The following is a 19,734-nucleotide window of genomic DNA, read 5'->3' as shown; positions in this document are numbered from 1 at the left end:
GACAACAGCCTGTGCTAAAGTCCTGAAATGGGAAGGAGGCCAGTGAACTTGAAGCATAGCAAGTGAGTAGGGAGAGTTGTTCATGATGCATCTGGAGACCTAAACAAGGGCCAGATCATTTAGGACCTAGAGGCCTTTGGATCAGGAGTTAGAATTGTATTTTAATTTCCTTGAGAAATTTTGGAGGGCTTTAAGGAGATGTGCTGTGATCCTTTGTGCTTTGGCTTCTAAGTAGAAGTGAATTGTTACTCAGAAATACTTAGGAGGCTGTTGCACCAATCTCTATAAGAGATGGCAAGGACTTCATGCATAAAATACAGTGTTCCCATCTACCAACCCTCCACTAACACCTTGCATTAGTTAGTGTACAACATTTGTTATAATTGATCACAGTACATTTTATAATTGTATTATTAATTAAAATCCATGCTTTAACTTAGAGTTCACTGTGTAGTGTAGTTCCATGGAATTTTTTATTTTATTTTGTTCCTTTATATATAAGCTAACATTTCCCCTTTTAGTCATATTCAGATACATAATCCAGTGCTGTTAATTGCATTCATGCTGTGCTACCATCACCATCATCCATTACCAAAACATTTCTGTCATCCGAAATATGAATCCTGTGTATTTTAAGCCTGAACTTCCCATTCCCTATTATTATTTTAATATTACTTTTCAATAACTCTGTCTAGTTTGATTTGGCAGTCAAATCTTTGGAAGAGATAGGTCATAGAATTCGTATCTTTAAACAATTTCAAAAGTAGAACATGAGAGGTAATGACTAAATTTTTTTTTAATCCCCCTTCTCCCCGCTGCGGCTTTTTTTTGCTTGCTGTCTGCTTTCTGTGTCCATTCGCTGTGCCTTCTTCTGTGTCTGTATTTTTTTATTTTTATTTTATTTATCCTCCCTCCCCCCCCTTGCGGCTTGCTTGCTGTCTGCTCTCTCTGTCCATTTGCTGTGCGTTCTGCATTTTTGCTTGTCTCCCTTTTTGTTGCATCACCTTGCAGAGTCAGCTCTCCGTGGCGCTTGTGGGCTGGTGGCTCTCTGCAGTGTGCGGGCGAGCCTGCCTTCACCAGGAGGCCCTGGGATGCCAAACCACGGCCTCCCATATGGTAGACAGGAACCTAACTGATTGAGCCACAACCACTTCCCTAATGACTAGATTTTAAAATAGTTCAGTTGGTATTCAAGTACATTATTTATTTTATTTGTTATATTTTTTGGATATGAAATACAAATCTAGCCTTTCCTAGAAATTTAGTGCTTTTCTGAGTTATCTCTTTATGACTCAAAAGTTGGTTATGCCAGAAGACTTTACACTTCAATTAGTTTAGAAAAGCTGAATTATAAAAAGAAATTCTGGAGGAAAGACATTTGAAGTACTTGCTTTTAAACTTAAATTGTAGTCTTTTATTCTCATTCTTTAATCCTCACAACCATGCCCTGCCATTTTTCTGAAGAAACAGAAAATGAAATTGCCTATTGAATATTTTCTTTGATTTTCTCTATTTGTCAGATATTTATACTGAAATATCAGAATCACATTCACAGCGTAATTTGGATATTTATAAATATCTCGGTATATATTATAAAATTAGAGAAATATTTAAATTCTAGACTATATGTAATGTTTTATGTTATTTTAGGTTATCAAACAGGGGCTTACAGCTAATTCGTTGCTAGACAGAGGCATGCAACTTTCAGGATCAACTTTAAAGTAAGTAAAAATTGCATACTTTAAAAGTTTAAAGTCAATTTTTCTTGACTATGAACTACGTATTTTTTTTGAGTACAGACTTGAATTTAAGAATAAATCACCGAAAATAATTTAGCTCTTTTTTCTGTTATGGCTTTGATTACATTTAAGCAGTCAGTAGCATTCTATTAAAGCACTGGGCAAACCATAACTTGGCATATCAAAAATTTACTTGATAGAGCTTTTCCAAAATATGAGAAGTATAATACTGAAATCTATACTTCTCATATTTTGGAAAAGCTCTATCAAGTAAATATATCAAACACTTTTTTTTTCTCTCATTGTGTGCATTAACCATCTTTGATCAGTTTGCATTTTAAAACCTCATTTGGTCTGTCTTTGAAAAGAATTTGGGGCATAAAATATTTAGTCAATTTTGTGAAATATTTAGTTGAAAGAAACATAGGTTTAAGTGGTCACCAGCTTCTATTCTTTGTCATGGTATATGCTTTGCTTATGGAATTATATAGTACACCATATACTCCTCTGGAGAAGAAAGCCATTGATAACACAGATGATGAAACATTAACAGAGGAATGGACCCTGGATCAACCAGTCTCTCAGACCAGGACGACAGCAATAGTGGAAGTAAAAGGAACTGTTGATATTGTTCTGACTCCCCTGGTGGCTGAAGCTTTAGACAGGTATTAATTTTGTCTAAAAAATACAGCTATTCTTTTATAAAATGAAAATATGTTCATTTAGAAGGATATTGAATATGATAGCTTTGACTGAATAAAAATAGAAATATGTTTAAAAAGGTCTATGTTTAAGTGAGCTAACGTCTGTTACTTTTTCAGCCTAAAATAATTATATTACATTTTCTCTTTGCTTTTGGACTGATGAACATAAGATGATCAAATACTCAGTAACCAGTTGTTATGTTTTGTATTTTTACTACTATCTAACTAGTGAAAGGAAAAAAGGGGAACTAGTAGGTACTCTGTCCTGCAAGGAGCTTATAGTCTATCTAAGGAAATAAACTAACATGAGTAAAAGCCAAACATAATGGAGTACAGAGCTGAGTGGTAAATATTGAGTGCTGAAGGAGTTCAGAAGAAAAGGAGTTCAGTGGAGTCCCATATTTAGAAAAGTCTTGCATTTACTGCAAGGATAGTTTTCTATGATAATTTATATTGTAGATATTCTCATGTCACACCATATAAGACACCATGCAAATAAATAGAATAAAGAACATAGGAAATGATCTTGAGGAGGATGTAAAAGAAAAGAACATTGTCCAATCTGGAATGCTTGATCAGAGTGGGTGGAAGGGGGAGATGAAATCTTTTCTTTTGTGTAATTTCTGAAAATGTGACTTAAGCATTCTCCTGCCAATATTGAAGATTTGTTGTAAATATTCAAATAATGTTAAATTTCATTGATATATTTAGATATATATAGATCATAGTATTAAAGTGATATTTAAATTTTTCATTTACCACTTTTTCTTTCATCAGATACATTGAAGCATTGGTTCATTGTGCTAATACCCGACATCCAGCTGCAATTGTAGATGATCTTCATGCCAAAGTCCTCAGGGAAGCTGTCCAAAATAGCAAGACTACCTTTTCAGAAAATGTAAGAATTTTTTATATAATGCACATGGCAAATTGGGTATCCTTCATGTGCACAGAATATCTAAATTGGAAAAAACTTAAATATTATCAATATTTTATTAGCAAGTTAAATTGAAATACATGGGCATGTTGTAAATTGTCTTTATATATCATTGACTCCATAAAAGAAACATATATAATTGTAATTTGGATTAAATAATACTACCAATATTTATTAAAATGTAGCTTTATTTTTTTCTTTTATTTTGAAAGTAGTTTAATTCCAAGTATTTGCTTTTTAAGAAAGCAAAGCTGTTATTATTTTTTACTCTCCTTTGTGATTAGCTGGCTTGTATCTTAATACTTTTGAGATTATTTCTTTTTGCCTAAATAAATCAAATTGCTTGTATCCTGGTGCTTTTCTGGTGATTCTATATTTGACTTTTAAATGTATATGGATCATATTTGGACTAGGGACCAGAGGAGAGGTTTAAAAGTGAGGCTGATTATTTTTAGTGAACTAGTCAACCAAAATATATTGGAAATATAAGAGGTAGTTAGGTGAATACGAAGAAAAAGAGATTTGAAAACACTCCTAGTCAATAAGGAGTCTATGATCAGAAACCAGATTTGCACTAAAGTCAGTTGAATTTATTGATCCTTAAAAAACTGTCTAAAAATCTTATTCTCATTTTTTTCTTTCTGTTTCACTTAAAGCTAATTTTCATTTTAATATGTACTGCTTTCTGTCAACACTGATGCTGTCTTAATAGGCTACTTGTCTTTTTAAGATGTATGCTTTAGATTACGGTGCTAAACCAGGCCACTACAGGCACATAGACAAGCATAGATGGGCCCATAAGAAAGTTGTTGCAGATGATATGGAAATCATGAAAGGTCTGTGAAATAACAATTCCACTTTCTATCTTTTTAGCTATCTTCTAAACAAGATGTTAGAGGTACAAAAACAGAGCATCCTACCATAGGAACTACTAATCAAGGGCAAGCCCAGACAAATCTTATAATGAAGCAAGATAATGTAACAATTAAAGGTCTTCAGGCTAATGTTAGCATACCAAAGGTAATAATTTAATATTTTTAAAAATTTTCCTGAGGAGAACTTTTTGGAGATTTTATCCTCTGCATTTCCTAAACTGAAGGGTGATGGAACAGTTTGTAATATAAAAAAATACATATTTGCCCTTTGACGATCTAATGTAAGCAGTAAACTACTTAAGCAGAATATTATACAATATTTTAGCCCTCCAGTAAGAATCTTAATTATGATTATTTCATTAGAGTTTGTATTTATAAGTTTTATCTTCATCACTTTGACATATGAAAATGACATTCCCAACTGTTTTTGCCTTTTTCTTGTCTATCTTATGGAGAAATGATAACTTTTCACTTTTTTTCAGTTTTGACATGTGTAACATTTTGTGTGTTAGGTAAACTTATGTTTGTTACAAGCCTCTGTGGAAGAATCTCCAACTACAGCTCCTTATCGAAGTGTGACTCATGTTTCCCTAGTAGCGTTGTGTTTTGATAGAATTGCTACACAAGTTCGTATGAACAGGTAGGAAATATTTTATTATTTTGAGCCATGGTTATCTTTTTTTTTTTTTTGACTTTATTTTTTTAATGTTACATTCAAAAAATATGAGGTCTCCATATACTCCCCATCCCCCTTACCCTACTCCTCCCCCCATAACAGCAACCTCCTCCATCATCATGAGACATTCATTGTATTTGGTGAAAACATCTTTGAGCACCACTGCCCCTCATGGTCAGTGGTCCATATCATAGCCCACACTCTCCCACAGTCCACCTAGTGGGCCATGGGAGGACATACAATGTCCGGTAACTGTCCCTGCAGCACCACCCAGGACAACTCCAAGACCCAAAAGCGCCCCCACATCACATCTTTTCCTCCCACTCCCTATCCCCAGCAGCCACCATGAACACTTTCTCCACACCAATGCCACATTTTCTTCAATTACTAATCACAATAGTTCATGAATAGAATATCAGTAAGTCCATTTTAATCCATACTCTATTCCTCCATCCTGTGGACCTTAGAATGGTTGTGTCCATTTCACATCTATATCAAGAGGGGGCTTAGATTCCACATGGATGCTGGATGCAATCCTCCTGCTTTCAGTTGTAGGCACTCTTGGCTCCCTGGTGGGTGGTTGACCTTCTTCACCTCCATATTAACTGAGTGGGGTAAGTCCAATAAACCAGAGTGTAGGAGTTGCAAGTCTGTTGAGGCTCAGGGCCTGGCTATCACATGGTCAGTCCAGAGATTCAGGTCCCCTGGGTATACATTAAACCCCGCACCAACTACAGATCCATTAAAAGTAACAGGAGAGGCTTATGGACAAAGATCACATCTGAGTCCAGCTCCATCACACAGAAACACAAACTGCAAAGTAGGGCCAACTGACATGGCACTGAACTCCATCTGCCATGACCATAGAACTTGTGGGTCTCTAGCCCTCAGAAGAACCAATACCTGGGGTTGTATCTACTTTATCTGTCTCTGGGACTCTGCTGAGGTGTGCATAAGGGCAACCTCTCTGATAACCTCCCGGCTCTTTTTGGAGAGTCGTAGACAAGTAAACTCATTTGTCCTTTCCATTTCCCCCTTTTATTCAGGTCAAAAAGCATTTTTAACTCCTGGTATATGTAGACTGAGATATCCTGCTGGTCTGAGTTGACCTTTTTATTCAAGGTCATTTTCTAGTTACATCATCAGCTGGTACTTGGTAGTAATCCCTCAGCACCAGGGAGGATCATCCCCGGGAGTCATGTCCCATGCTGGGGGGAAGGCAACACATTTACATGCTGAGTTTGGCTTCGAGACTGGCTACATTTGAGCAACACAGAGGCTCTCAGGAGGTAACTCTTAGGCACCCTGCAGCTCTAGGCCTTGTTCTTATTTCAGGTGTACAGGCTTACAAGCATAGTCATTAGTATCAAGGGTTCATTGTTGGACCTTCCTTCTTTTTGGTCTTTCCTGTTGCACTTGGGGATTGTTGCTGTTCCTTTAGGGACTGTGATAGAGCTCCCCTGGCTAGGAACTCAACACTCCCTCAGTTGTTGTTTTTAATTGTATCCACTATGAAAATATCCAAACATTTTTATGTACCCTGGGTATATGCCCTGTAGAACTCCCTGCCAACCATGTGTCCCCTGTCAATAACATCCCACACCAGTATTTCTCCCCTGCCATTGTTGAACCTCTCTGTGATCCAAACTTCTTCAAAAGTGAAGCCCAATATATTGCCAGGTTCCATTAATAGTAAAATGAAAATAGTGATGAGTTTAAAGGTTAGATATAGAATACATATTAACTTAGAAAAATTAAGGTAAAAATAAATTGGGGTATCAAAATATTAAAAAATGCAAAAGCTTTGTTTTTGATGTTTTGCCTTACATCACTACAATAAGTGTTGCCCTGTATACAAATTACCAAGGCAACTACTTCTGTCTTTTCCTCAATGTCTACATCCTTTCTTTTTCTTTTTTCTTTTTTCCTAATTATTAAGTTTATCTTCACAGAAGTTTAGGATCACAGTAATTCAAATATACAATATACAGTACTCCCACATATCCAATATAAAACCCTTTTCCCTTCCACAGCAATAATCTTTTTACATATTCATACTATATTTACTGAAACTGATGTACAGATATTGAGACAATAGCTTTCAAACAAGATAACATTTGGGTTTACATTGTGGTTTATATTTTAGACTATACAATTTTCTACATTTTTAGTTATCTTAGGATTTACCTTTTAGCTATCATCCCCTATATATTTTTGGTATAATTTAACATGTCTTATATCCATCCTTACATAATCTTGTGGAATACTTCTATTGCTCACACAGTTACATTGGTTCCATCTATTCAATACCTCTTTCCCCCTCGGTTGGGAGGTTTTTGATGACTGAATCAATTTCACTATTTGTGACTGGTCTTTTGAAATCTTCTGTTTCTTCTTTTGTCAGTGTAGTTTGCTCGTGTTTCTAGAAATTTGTCTATTTCATCTAACTTATCTAACTTGTTGGCATGCAATTTTTCATAGTATTCTCTTTTGATATGCTTTTTCTGTGGGTTCAGTGGTGATGTCCCTTCTTTCCGATTTTATTTATTTGCATCTTCTCTTTTTTTTTCTTTGTTAGTCTGGCTAAGGATTTGTCTTTTTTAATTGATGTTTTTAAAAAAACAGCTTTGGGTTTCATTAATTCTATTATTTTTTAATATTCTCAGTTTCATTTAATTATGCTCCAATCTATTTCTTTCTTTCTACCTGCTCTGGGATTAGTTTTCTATTCTTTTTCTAGTTCCTCCAGATTTGAAGTTAGGTGTTTGATTTTTAGCTTTCTTTTTTTAATGTAAGCATTTAGGTCTATACAACTGCATCCTATAAGTTTTGATATGGTGTATTCTCATTTTCATTTGCTTCAAGATATTTCCTGATTTCTCTTGCAGTTTCCTCCTTGACCCACTGTTTTAACTTCCATGTATTTGTGAATTTTCCAGCTGGATCATCTTTTTAATATATTTCTGAAAAGTCTAATGTTAAAACTCAAAACTGATATTGGAATTTCAAATATCACTTTAAAGTTTAGCAAAGCAGATTTTTAAGTTTATGCAGTTTTATTCATAACATTTTTCTGTAAACATTGAAGAATCTATTGATCTTTTAATTAAAAGAACAGAATGATTTTTAAAAATATAAACTGATTATCAGTTAAATGTTTTTAATGAACTATATTATTTAAATGTTAACTGTCATACTTTTTTTCTTCTTTCATAAAGAGGTGTGGTTGAAGAGACTTCAAATAATGCAGAATCTGGTAGAACATCAAATTTTGATAGATATGTCCATGCCACTAAGATGCAGCCTCAGTCATCTGGCTCTCTCAGGTCAAATGCTGGAGCAGAAAAAGGCAAAGAAATTGCAGCCAAGTTAAACATTCATCGAATTCATGGGCAACTTAGGGGTCTCGATACAACAGGTAGGATTCTAAAACAAATATATTTTCTTTGACATGTATTAGTAGGAGGTTTTTGCAAAAAGAAAGAAAGATTATATTTTTCCTTTAAATATTTCCACAGTTTGAATATTTAAAAAAGAGAGCAGTATTTCTCTATATATTGAACATACATTATTTACTTATTACTTAAAATAAGTGTAAGTGAAATAATATGCAGAATAGAAGCTAAACTTTGCTAAGAAAGTAAGTAGTTGTTAATCTCATCTGTTTTCTTCATGGTATCTGCTTGTTCATTATAAAACAGAGAGAATGTGATCTTCTGAGTATTTCTTTCTTTTTTAATTTTTATGTTTGTAAGACTTTTCTTAAAATAATTACTTTTAATATTAATCAAGACCAGATAGCCAAGTCTGTAAAATATAGATGCAACAATTAAGAGTGATAGGCAATGTCATTTCTCTTAATATCACTGGAAGGTCAAAGAGAAAAGTGGAGATGCTTCCCATTTCAGTATTTTTTGTTCTATTCCATGCCTATTCTTAATTAAAGACTTATATGAGCTCAGATTATCAGGGACTCAGTCCAGATAAAATTGTGTTTGTTGGCCTTATTTGAGATGATTGTTATTCTAGAATCTCTTTGTGCAACAAATGACCGAGGCTGTTTTATTTTTACTACTTATCTCTAGCAACCTCAGTGTTTGGTATGTAACAAGTGCTCATTTCTTTGCTGAAGGAACATATGATTTCCTTGATTTGCCTAATGTTTTCTGTAGTTTTTCATGATTTCTGTTTGCATTTTGGGTCCATTAGCTGTGACTTTCTCAAGGCTTATTTCACCATCCTTTCTTTTTAGGTCAAAACATTTGACCTGAGATTTCCAAGTAAAGATATTCTTCATGACTGGAGATCTGTAGTCCTAAAGTACAAAGTACAGTGACTTGAGTATAAAAAGAATTTTCTCAATTCTGCAGTTTGCACTGGTCTTCAGTTTTGTACTTGGGTGTTGTATAGATCAGAAGCAATACATTTTAGGGAAACGGACTTGGCCCAGTGGTTAGGGCATCCGTCTACCACACAGGAGGTCCGCGGTTCAAACCCCGGTCCTCCTTGACCTCTGTGGAGCTGGCCCATGCGCAGTGCTGATGCATGCAAGGAGCGCCCTGCCACTCAGGGGTGTCCCCCGCGTAGGGGAGCCCCACGCGCAAGGAGTGCGTCCCCTAAGGAGAGCCGCCCAGCGTGAAAGAAAGTGCGGCCTGCCCAGGAATGGCGCCGCCCACACTTCCCATGCTGCTGACGAGACAACAGAAGCGGACAAAGAAACAAGATGCAGCAAATAGACACAGAGAACAGACAACCGGGGGAGAGGGGGGAGAATTAAATAAATCTTAAAAAAAAAAAAAGAAGCAATACATTTTAATAATTTTGAAAGACATATAAAACTGCCATTGAAATTCCAAGTTAGATTTTGTTTCAATAAAAATGCAGAAAGAAAAAATATAATGTCTTTGTTTTAATACATATCATTATCTATGAAAGGCTTCCCAATAATCTAATGATATTTGTTACCTATTGAGAGGGCTGCTGGGTGGCTGGGTATGGGGCTAGTGGCTTTTCATTGTATATTCTTTCATACTTTTTGGAACTTTGATCTATATGACAGTATTACCTTTTCGAGAAATTTAAATAAAATTCAAGTTAAGCCCTAACCTTATTTTTGTTTATTTATTTATTTATTTATTTATTTCTCTCCCCTTCTCCCCCTTCCCCAGTTGTCTGTTCTCTGTGTCTATTTGCTGCGTGTTCTTCTTTTGTCTGCTTCTGTTGTTGTTAGCGGCATGGGAATCTGTGTTTCTTTTTGTTGCGTCATCTTGTTGTGTTAGCTCTCCGCGTGTGCGGCACCATTCCTGGGCAGGCTGCACTTCTTTCACGCTGGGCAGCTCTCCTCACCAGGCGCACTCCTTGCGTGTGGGGCTCCCCTACGTGGGGACACCCCTGTGTGGCACGGCACTCTTTGCGTGCATCAGCATTGCACATGGGCCAGCTGCACATGGGTCAAGGAGGCCCGGGGTTTGAAACGCGGACCTCCTGTGTGGTAGACGGATGCCCTAACCACTGAAGCCCTAACCTTATACCATGCATCAGAAAGAGCTCATGAGATTAAAGTCTTAAATATAAAGAGATTTTAAAAATTACAGGAAAATATTGGTGAATATGTACCCTCTGATCAGGGAAGACTTTCTAATCATAAATGCAAGTGAAGTATGATATTTCCACATCATGGTATATTATATAGTTATTAAAATAATTTTTGAAGGACTTTTAATGACCCGAGGGGATTATCATGGTTTGCTGTTAAATGGAAAGTGGGATTCAAAGCAGGCTTTTCAAAATGATCTCTAAAGGGTTAAAAGGAAAATTACTTCAAATATAAACAAAGGTTACCTCTGGGTTATAAAATGACCTGGAACTTTTGTGTTCTTTTTCCTTTTCTATAAAATAAGATAAAATAAAAACCTTTCCCAGGCAATCAAGATGTTAGTTTCCTTATTGCATCTATAAGCAATGGAATCATGATGATTTTTATGATGAATTCTAGTTGTATAAGATATTTTAGCATGCAGCAGTGTTAGTAAAAGGTTTAATTTTCACAATCTTTTTTGTACTTTGTAAAATGATGAGAAAATATTTAAAACTAGTTTTATCACGAAGATAAATTATTCAGGAGCTTGTAATTTAAATTTTTTGAGTACTCAATTCATCTTTCCAAAATAACTCATATCTTTGAGCAATTATTTCTTAATTTTGAGGCCTTCTATTCTTCCTTTTGTTTCATCACTTTAAGAAACTTTAGCTACTTTTGAAGTAGTAAGACAGCAGGCTGCATTGGTTTAGAATGTGATTCATTTGTCCATTTAATTTTATTTTTCTGTCTTTTTTTACAGAATACTAAACTCTTTTTAAGAACAACCACTGTGCCAAATGCTTAATTTTTAAAAATGAACATTTGTCTTTAAAAACAGTCATTTTGTTCTCTTTTGATAATAGACATTGGGACTTGTGCCATCACTGCTATTCCTTTTGAGAAGTCCAAAGTTTTATTTACTCTTGAAGAGTTGGATGAGTTTACTTTCATAGATGAAACTGATCAGCAAGCTGTTCCTGATGTAACTCGAATAGGTCCCAGCCAAGAAAAATGGGGTTGGATTATGTTTGAATGTGGACTTGAGAATCTAACCATAAAAGGTAACCTTTTTATTATTGTTGTTAATTACTACTTAAGTAAGGTATAAATTTGCCCCACATTGCTGAAATGTTTCGAACAAAAATTTCAGTAACCTGAATCGTTTTCAAACAGAAAGCATAGTATCTGGGATTATTTACCAGGGTTTGGTACCCTTATCCTTCTTGCATAAGTAGACTTTCCATCCATTTTTGATTCACAACCAGTCAGGGTATCCAAACATACCAAACTTCAATACCTGAACAAAATAATTTGTAATTCAGAAAAAATTTTTTAAAATTCTTAAATAAAATATAATCTCCCAGATCTTTAAAAAGTTTGTATCTTTAGAAATTGGAACCTTGATTAGTAGAACTTTGCCATATAGGATGAAAACACTATAAATCTCTTTTCAGTGGGAAAGTTGACTTATAATTATATCCTCTTTTCTTTTAAGTTACTGAGTAATTTTTAAAAATAGGTTGAATAGTGTATAAGAACTTTAGGTTTAGTCATATGTAAGTATAGTTGCATATGCCTCCAATTTCTTACCTCATATGAAGTCTTACATTATTTTAATAGGTAACAAAAAAATCTTGATGAGAAGAAAGAAAAAAATTATCTTTATGAGATTTTATGCAGCTATTGAAGAGTACATCACTGAGACATCATTATTTTCAGTAAATAAATTCCTTCATTTTTATAGGAGGAAGACAGTCTGGTGCTGTTTTATATAATTCTTTTGGAGTTATGGATAAAGCTAATGTCACAGAAAGGGGTGGAGTACTGACATCCAATAATTCTTCTGACTCTCCAACCGGCAGTGGCTACAATACTGATGTCTCTGATGATAATCTTCCTTGTGACCGAACAAGTCCTTCCTCAGACTTAAATGGCAATTCTGTTTCAGATGAACAAGTTGGTGAATTTCTAATAATAATAATTATGCTTTAGAAAAATAACTCAGAAAACATACACAATTCAGAAGCATACACAATTCAAAATGAGTTTCTGGAGTATATTTACTTGTCTTTCCCTATTTTGAATTTGTGATATCTGCTTAAATGCTAGTCAGAGCATTTTGGAAATTATGCTGCTACTGAAGTATAATTTCTGAAATGTAGGCCCCATATCATAGATATAGTTTATCTAAGGTCATAGTATCTAGCATAATATCTTACTTATATTAGGTACCTAATAAATACATATTGGGTTAATGAATTAAAAGAATTTAAGAAAAATAGACTTTGTTTTTATGTCATTTGAAAAATCTTTAGCAGAACTCATTTTTTAAAAGTAATTCTGGGAGCAGATATGCCTCAAGCAGTTGGGCACCTGCTTCCCACATGGGAGGTCCTGGGTTCAGTTCTGGTGCCTCCTAGAAAAAATGAAAACAAACAAGCAAAACAAATGAAAAAAACCAACTCAGGTGAGCCGATATGTCTCAGCACTAGCTTCCCACATACAAGGTCCCAGGTGTAATCCCTGGCCTCTGGTACCTCAAAAGGAAAAATTCTTATTGATAGTATTTCATGTAAGCACTAAATATTTTTGGCAGTATCTGTTTCTTTCAGCTAGAATGCTGAAGAATACCTTATCTGAACTTCATTTAATTGTTTTTAATATGGTGGAAATCCATGCTGATGAGTATAGTAATAGCAGCAACAAAAATATCCAAAATTCCACATTGTAGAAGATATGTACCATTAACTGATTGGTGACCTTGGGCAAGTTACTTACCTTCTCCTAAGTTTCTCACATGAGTTACTTCACAGGAGTGTGGTAATGATAATGACTTCGAGAGTTGTGAAGATTGCAGGAACCAATACTTTATTCAGTGCCTGGCACATAGTAAGAACTTAGTAAATGTTCTTAAACACACATCCATACATCTACTTAAAAAAAAAAAAGAGAGCAGTTGTAGTTTACAGAAAAATATGACAGAAAGTACTGAGTTCTCATATACCTCTACCCATTTACCCCAACCAGTTGTCACTATTAATAACATTTTCATTAGCATGGTACCCTTGTTCCAATTGAAGAAACAATTTTCTTATAATTATTCTAGTAACTATAGTCCATAGTTTATATTAGGGTTCATTCTTTGTGTTGTAAAGTTCTGTGTATATTTGTTTTATTCTGGTAACATATATACAACCTAGTATTTTCCATTTCACAAACATTTCTTTTGGTCATTTTGAAAATTAAATCTATTAAAGTAGAAAGAAAAACATCTCCAAAAAAACCACCTTTTAACTAAGAGAGGTGTCATAGGTATCCAGTATTCACTAATGTATTATTTGCCCTGTATCCCAGTTCCTGGGGATTTCTTTAAAAATATTTATTTTGAATTGATGTGTACTTTAAGTGTTTAATCAGTTTCCTTATGGAATATCTGAAAGTGTTTTGGGGCTTTGAGGAATATAATAGTTATTACTGGAAAGTTCCTAGCTATTCTTTGACAGCCTCTCAGACATCTTCCAGTGTCTCTGTGATCCTACTCTGCTTGCTGAAGGTCCACTCTGAATTCTCTAAGGTTATTTTCTCTGGGTTTTCCAACTTCCCTTAGTCCATTTACTTATACAGTTTATTTCTTTTAAATATGGGTATTCTCCCCAGGTTCTGCTCTCAGTTCCTCCTCTGTCATTTCCTAGGCTAGTTCCATAATTTGATAACACATCTCTTCCCCACAGGCCTTTAGCACAACTCTTCACCTGAGCTCCAGAACTGTCTTTCTGGTAGTCTTTTAGATAACATCATTTGGATGTGCCATCAGCACCCACATTTTGCCAGTCTAAAATTACATTTATTATTACTTTGCTTAGACCTGTGGCTCCTCTTACATTTTCCTTCTGAGCCAGTAGCTACACTCTCCACTTAAGCTAGTAGTATCTCCAAATTAGTTCTTCTCTTCCCACATTCCTGATAACTAGCTGGTAATTCCTGTCATTTCTATTTCTGACCTATCTCTTTGTCTCTATTCCCTCATCCAGTACCATACCTCATCATGTCATCCTCTGTTAATTTTATTTTTGAGACTTCAGATTCTCAACCTTCTAGTCCATCTTCAACATTATTAATGAAGATATTATAAAATAAGTTTATTCATGTTAAAAGGTAAAGATCAAATTCTTTAACATTATCATAGAAGGCCCTTCATGACCTGTTACCAACCTTTCTTTGCTGTTTCACTTCTCTGTCTTCCCCTTTCCTAAAGCTTGTTTTCCCTAGAGTATCATATTCAGTGATGTGTCATGGGCTATACATGAGTAAATTCTTGGCATTTTATGTTGTATAGGATGAAGGAGTTGAATCTGATGATTTGAAAAAAGATCTACCTCTAATGCCTCCACCTCCAGATTCATGTAGCATGAAGTTGACCATCAAAGAAATTTGGTTTAGTTTTGCAGCACCCACAAATGTGAGATCTCCTACACATGCGTTTTCTAGGTAAAAATCTTTAAAATATACTGTCCCTTGATGTTTCTTTTCTCTTTCAAATAGTATATAGTTCTGTTTCATATATTTTTAAATTATTTTTTCTGAATATATCTAGTTATAGGGTTATATCTTTTTCCATCTCTCCCACGTCATACTTTCTGTAGCTGTTATTCTCAGCTTGTTTGTTTTCAACTTTTTCATCCCTAGTGTTTCAGTTTTAATTTTACGTGTCACCCTTCCTTGGACTCTGGTTTACTCTTTTTCACTTTTGGCAGCCTTTTGTACTTTTCCTTTCTTTTGCCCATGCTTTGAGTTTCCCCGTTATATTTTCATAATTAGGTGGTCAAAATGGAAAAAAAAAAAAAGGTAGTTGTACTTGAACAGAATAAGCTACCAAGTAAAGCAGGTATGGGAGATTGTTTGAAATACAAGTCTTGACATTTGTTTTTATAATTTTTTTTTTAAAAGGCAGCTGAACCTTTTGAGCACTGCAACTCCTGCAGTTGGTGCATGGCTTGTTCCTATTGATCAACTCAAGTCATCCTTAAACAAATTAGACACTGAGGGAACCTTGAGAATTTGTGCTGTTATGGGATGCATAATGACAGAAGCATTAGAGGTATGCTTTTCAGCAAAATGATGTAATGTGCAAACTTTAGTATTGAATTTGATCCCTGATGTTAATCATTGTTGGAAAACATCCAGCCTGAAAATTCTTAATTACTATATATCTTTTTTTTTTTTTCTTTTAAACATCAACTTTAATTGCAAGATAGTATTGACATTTATTTTTTTTTATTGACTTTGTAATAATATTACATTAAAAATATATATGTGAGTTCCCATTCAACCCCACCCCCCCACCCCCCCTCTCCCCCCCCAACAACACTCGTTCCCATCATCATGACACATCCATTGGATTTGGTAAGTACATCTTTGGGCACCTCTGCACCTCATAGACAATGGTCCACATCATGGCCCATACTCTCCTCCATTCCATCCAGTGGGCCCTGTGAGGATCCACGATGTCCGGTGATCACCCCCGAGGCGCCATCCAGGGCAGCTCCACGTCCCAAATACGCCCCCACCTCTCATCTCTTCCTACCCTTCCCCATACCCATCGTCCACCATGTCCACTTTTCCCAATCCAATATATATCTTGATTTGAAGGATCATTGGTATAGACCATTCTGAATCTGTTATTTTTGCTTTGTTTCAGAATAAAAGTGTGCATTTTCCCTTAAGAAGTAAATACAACAGACTTACAAAACTTGCCCGCTTTCTCCAAGAAAATCCTTCATGTTTACTCTGCAACATACTACACCATTACCTGCACCAGGCAAATTACTCTATTATAGATGATGCTACCATGGTGAGTTACTGAAACCTTACCTTAGCTTCTTTTTTTCATATGGTAATCTTTTTTTTTTTTATTTCTCTCCCCTTCCTTCCCCCCCCCCCGCCCCAGTAATCTGTTCTCAGTGTCTATTTGCTGCGTATTCTTCTTTGTCCACTTCTTTTGTTGTCAGCGGCACAGGAATCTGTGTTTCTTTTTGTTGTATTTTGAATTCTGGCTGGCTCTCTTGTATAAACTTGAACAAATTACTTAACATCTAATATTTACTTTCCTCATCTCTAAAATGATAATTACAAGGTTTAAATGAAAAAAATGCATGGAAAGCACTTAAATGGTAACTTGTTATTACTTTGCGGTTATTTCAGACCATATCATTGTTGTTACAGAGTGATGGACTTCCTGCTTTGGTAACTTTAAAGAAAGGTTTAGTTGCACTGGCAAGGCAATGGATGAAGTTTATTGTGGTGACACCAACCTTTAAAGGAGTTAGCTTACATAGACCAGCTCAGCCCCTGAAACCGCAAACAGCCATGGACCATGAACATGAAGATGGACTTGGGCTAGACAATGGGGGTGGTCTTCAAAGTGATACCAGTGCTGATGGAGCAGAATTTGAATTTGATGCAGGTAATTTTGTAAACCTATCTTGGGTGTTCTCACCCCTCACAATGAGGATGTTTTCTTTCTCCTCACAATTAATATATTTTTTGTTTAGATATGTACAGCTTCTATTCATAATGCTAATCCACCTGTTGAAAAGATATTAAGACCCTTTTATTTTCTCAATACTTACAAGCTGTTTATTAAGTTTTCATAATCAAATATTTTAGCTAGAATATTATATTATACACTTTGTAACATAGTGCTTTTGATCATTTTAATAATTTGTGTCTCAAATTTGAAAATGGCATGGCTTGCTTATAGAAATGTGATTTTTTTATTAGGCTAAATAAATTAACGATAGATTTTTTTCTCCTGATTTATCAGTACAAACAGGCATTTTTGCATAACTACAATGTTCTGAGTTAAATGTATTATCTACTTTTCCAATTCATTTCTCTATTTTTCTGTTTATTATCCTCTTTATAACACAATCTTTTTAAACTTTATCTTTTAAAGCAATTTTAGACAAGTTACAGAAAACATTTAGGGGACTCCATATATCCTACCTCTACCACCTCCTCCCCCTCTGATATTTTTCCTCTGTTACTAACATCTTATTGTGGTATATTTGTTATAACAGAGAACAAATATTGAAGCATTTGTACTAATCATGGTCTATAGTTTAGATTATGGTTTACATTTTGCACAGTAGAAATTCATAGGTTTTGAAAAAAATGTATCATGGCCTATATTTGTCATTGCAATAATGCAGAACAGTACTGGTGCCCCCAAAATGCCCCATGTTCCATCTATTCTTCCCTCCCCTTCCCCTCAGAACCTCTGGTAACCACTGGCTTTATATTAATATCAGTGTTATAGGCTTTTCCATTACTACAATAATAATAAGTCTTCTTAGACCCATGGTTGCATTCCCCCCTTGTATTTGTTCATTCCTCAATCTTGATGACTTTGGGATTGTGCCCACTCTGATTCAGATTGAGAGGGGCTTAGATCTTATGGGACCGATGGAAGGATTTGTTTTGCTTGCAGTTGTAGATACTCTTTGTCTTTTAGAATGGAGGTTTCCATCGTCATCATTTTGTTAGTTGTCCTGTGACAATGAACTGGAGAGTAGGTCTTTACCGCAACTCTGTTGAGATTCAGGGCTCAATTGGCATGTGAACAGACTAAAGATTTAAGTCTCTGGGACATATATTTAATGGGTATAATGTGAATTATATGTTCAAATAAAAGGGGGTAGAAGAATTATGTGTAGGGAAGTTTATAAATCAGTCTAACTCTGTTACATTGGGGAAATAGGTTAACATATATTCCAAGGTAAGGCCCACTGATGGGGTGCTGATTCTATGAGGTTGTGTGTCTTGCCTATAGTGTTTAGTTGTCTCTAGAGCCCTTGGGGGCCCCCCAGCTTGAGGCACTGTTTACTGTGGCAGTCAGTGAGATCCTTCTGAGATGTGCATAAGTGTAACCTCTGAAGTGACCCTCCAAATCACTCTGAAATCACTTAGCCATAAAAACTCTTTTTTAAAATATTTCCCCCTTTTGATCAAGGTCTTTTTCCAAATGCATTGCTAGTTGGTGCTTGGGAATAATCTCTTGATGCCAAGGAGGCTCATCCCTGGGAGACATGTCCCATAGGGGATGGGGGGAGGGAGGGAGGTAGTTTTTATGCTGAGTTTGGCTTAGAGCAAGGACACATTTGAATAACAAGGAGGTTTTCAGGAGACAACTCTTAGGCAATGAATATTATTAGGTTAAATTTCAATTTTACAAAAATAAGGTTCATAAGTACAAGCATTTATATCAAGAGCTTGGTGTATTGGTCTGTCTGCTTTTATTTGGCACTGCCTGTATACCCTAGAGATTCTTACCACTCTGTTAGGGAATGTAGCAGGACTCCCAGGTTGGAGATTTAATATTTTGTTGGTTATTGTGTGGGTCTCCACTCACTGAGATAACACCTAACCACTAGAACACATTCACAGTCCATAGAGGCATGCTCAGGTACATCATTACCCACAAATCCCCACTGCCACCAACTCCCTGTACCAGTGATCCTGCCCTGCCATAGTTGTAACTTTTTTTGCAATCTAAAACCTCCTTAAAAATAAAGCTAAAGAAAAATTATTGCATGTGCCGTTCATCACTGTTAGATCTGTTATCTTTTTTTGTATGCTTACAATTTCTTCTGTTATGTGCCCCCAGTGTCTTTTTTTAAATTTTATTTCCAGAAAAGTTGTAGGTTACAGAAAGCCACATGGAAAATATAGGAGATTACCATAAACCCCACCTCCTCCCCCTGTAACATTTTCCCCTATCAATAACATTTTACGTGAGTATGGCACATATTTTACAATTCATGAACAAATATTGAAGCATTGCCTCTAACCATTGTCAGTAGTTTACATTAGGGTTTACACTTTGCACTGTATAATTCTATAGGTTTTTACAAAATGTATAATGGCCTGTATCCATCATTGCGAAGTCATGCAGAACTTTTCCAATGCCCTAAAAATGCTCTTTGTTCTACCTATTCTTTCCTCCTCCTTCCCTCATAACCTATGGTAACTACTGAGTTTTATTTTACAATAGTAAGGTTCATCATTACATGCAGTAATATTGAGGGTTTGATATATTGGTCTGTTTTCTTTTATTATACACTGCCTGTGCACCTAAGACATTCTTGCCTCTCTATTTGACAATATAACTAGACTCCCAAGGACGGGAGTTTAATATTTTGTTGTTTATTGTGTGAGTCTCCA

At 35.4% G+C, this 19,734-nt stretch overlaps 1 protein-coding gene across 5 annotated transcripts in view; it reads left to right on the top strand.

Annotated features, from left to right (window-relative positions):
* The window catches only part of BLTP1 (bridge-like lipid transfer protein family member 1), a 244,407-nt gene that overhangs the window by 96,544 nt on the left and 128,129 nt on the right, over positions 1-19,734 (top strand). For all 5 annotated transcript variants that reach the window (XM_058293107.2, XM_058293097.2, XM_058293100.2 and 2 more), the window contains 12 exons: positions 1,651-1,721; positions 2,231-2,404; positions 3,221-3,341; positions 4,254-4,400; positions 4,768-4,895; positions 8,150-8,349; positions 11,376-11,573; positions 12,257-12,468; positions 14,849-15,000; positions 15,460-15,610; positions 16,211-16,363; positions 16,735-16,975. In XM_058293107.2, coding sequence (XP_058149090.1) covers positions 1,651-1,721; positions 2,231-2,404; positions 3,221-3,341; positions 4,254-4,400; positions 4,768-4,895; positions 8,150-8,349; positions 11,376-11,573; positions 12,257-12,468; positions 14,849-15,000; positions 15,460-15,610; positions 16,211-16,363; positions 16,735-16,975 — 1,948 coding nt within the window. The remainder of the gene's footprint in view (positions 1-1,650; positions 1,722-2,230; positions 2,405-3,220; positions 3,342-4,253; positions 4,401-4,767; positions 4,896-8,149; positions 8,350-11,375; positions 11,574-12,256; positions 12,469-14,848; positions 15,001-15,459; positions 15,611-16,210; positions 16,364-16,734; positions 16,976-19,734) is intronic.

Source organism: Dasypus novemcinctus, chromosome 1 (genome assembly GCF_030445035.2).
Source record: "Dasypus novemcinctus isolate mDasNov1 chromosome 1, mDasNov1.1.hap2, whole genome shotgun sequence".
Classification (NCBI taxonomy): domain Eukaryota; kingdom Metazoa; phylum Chordata; class Mammalia; order Cingulata; family Dasypodidae; genus Dasypus; species Dasypus novemcinctus.
The sequence above is the reverse complement of the archived record's forward strand: the minus strand, read 5'-3'. Positions and strand labels throughout refer to the sequence as shown.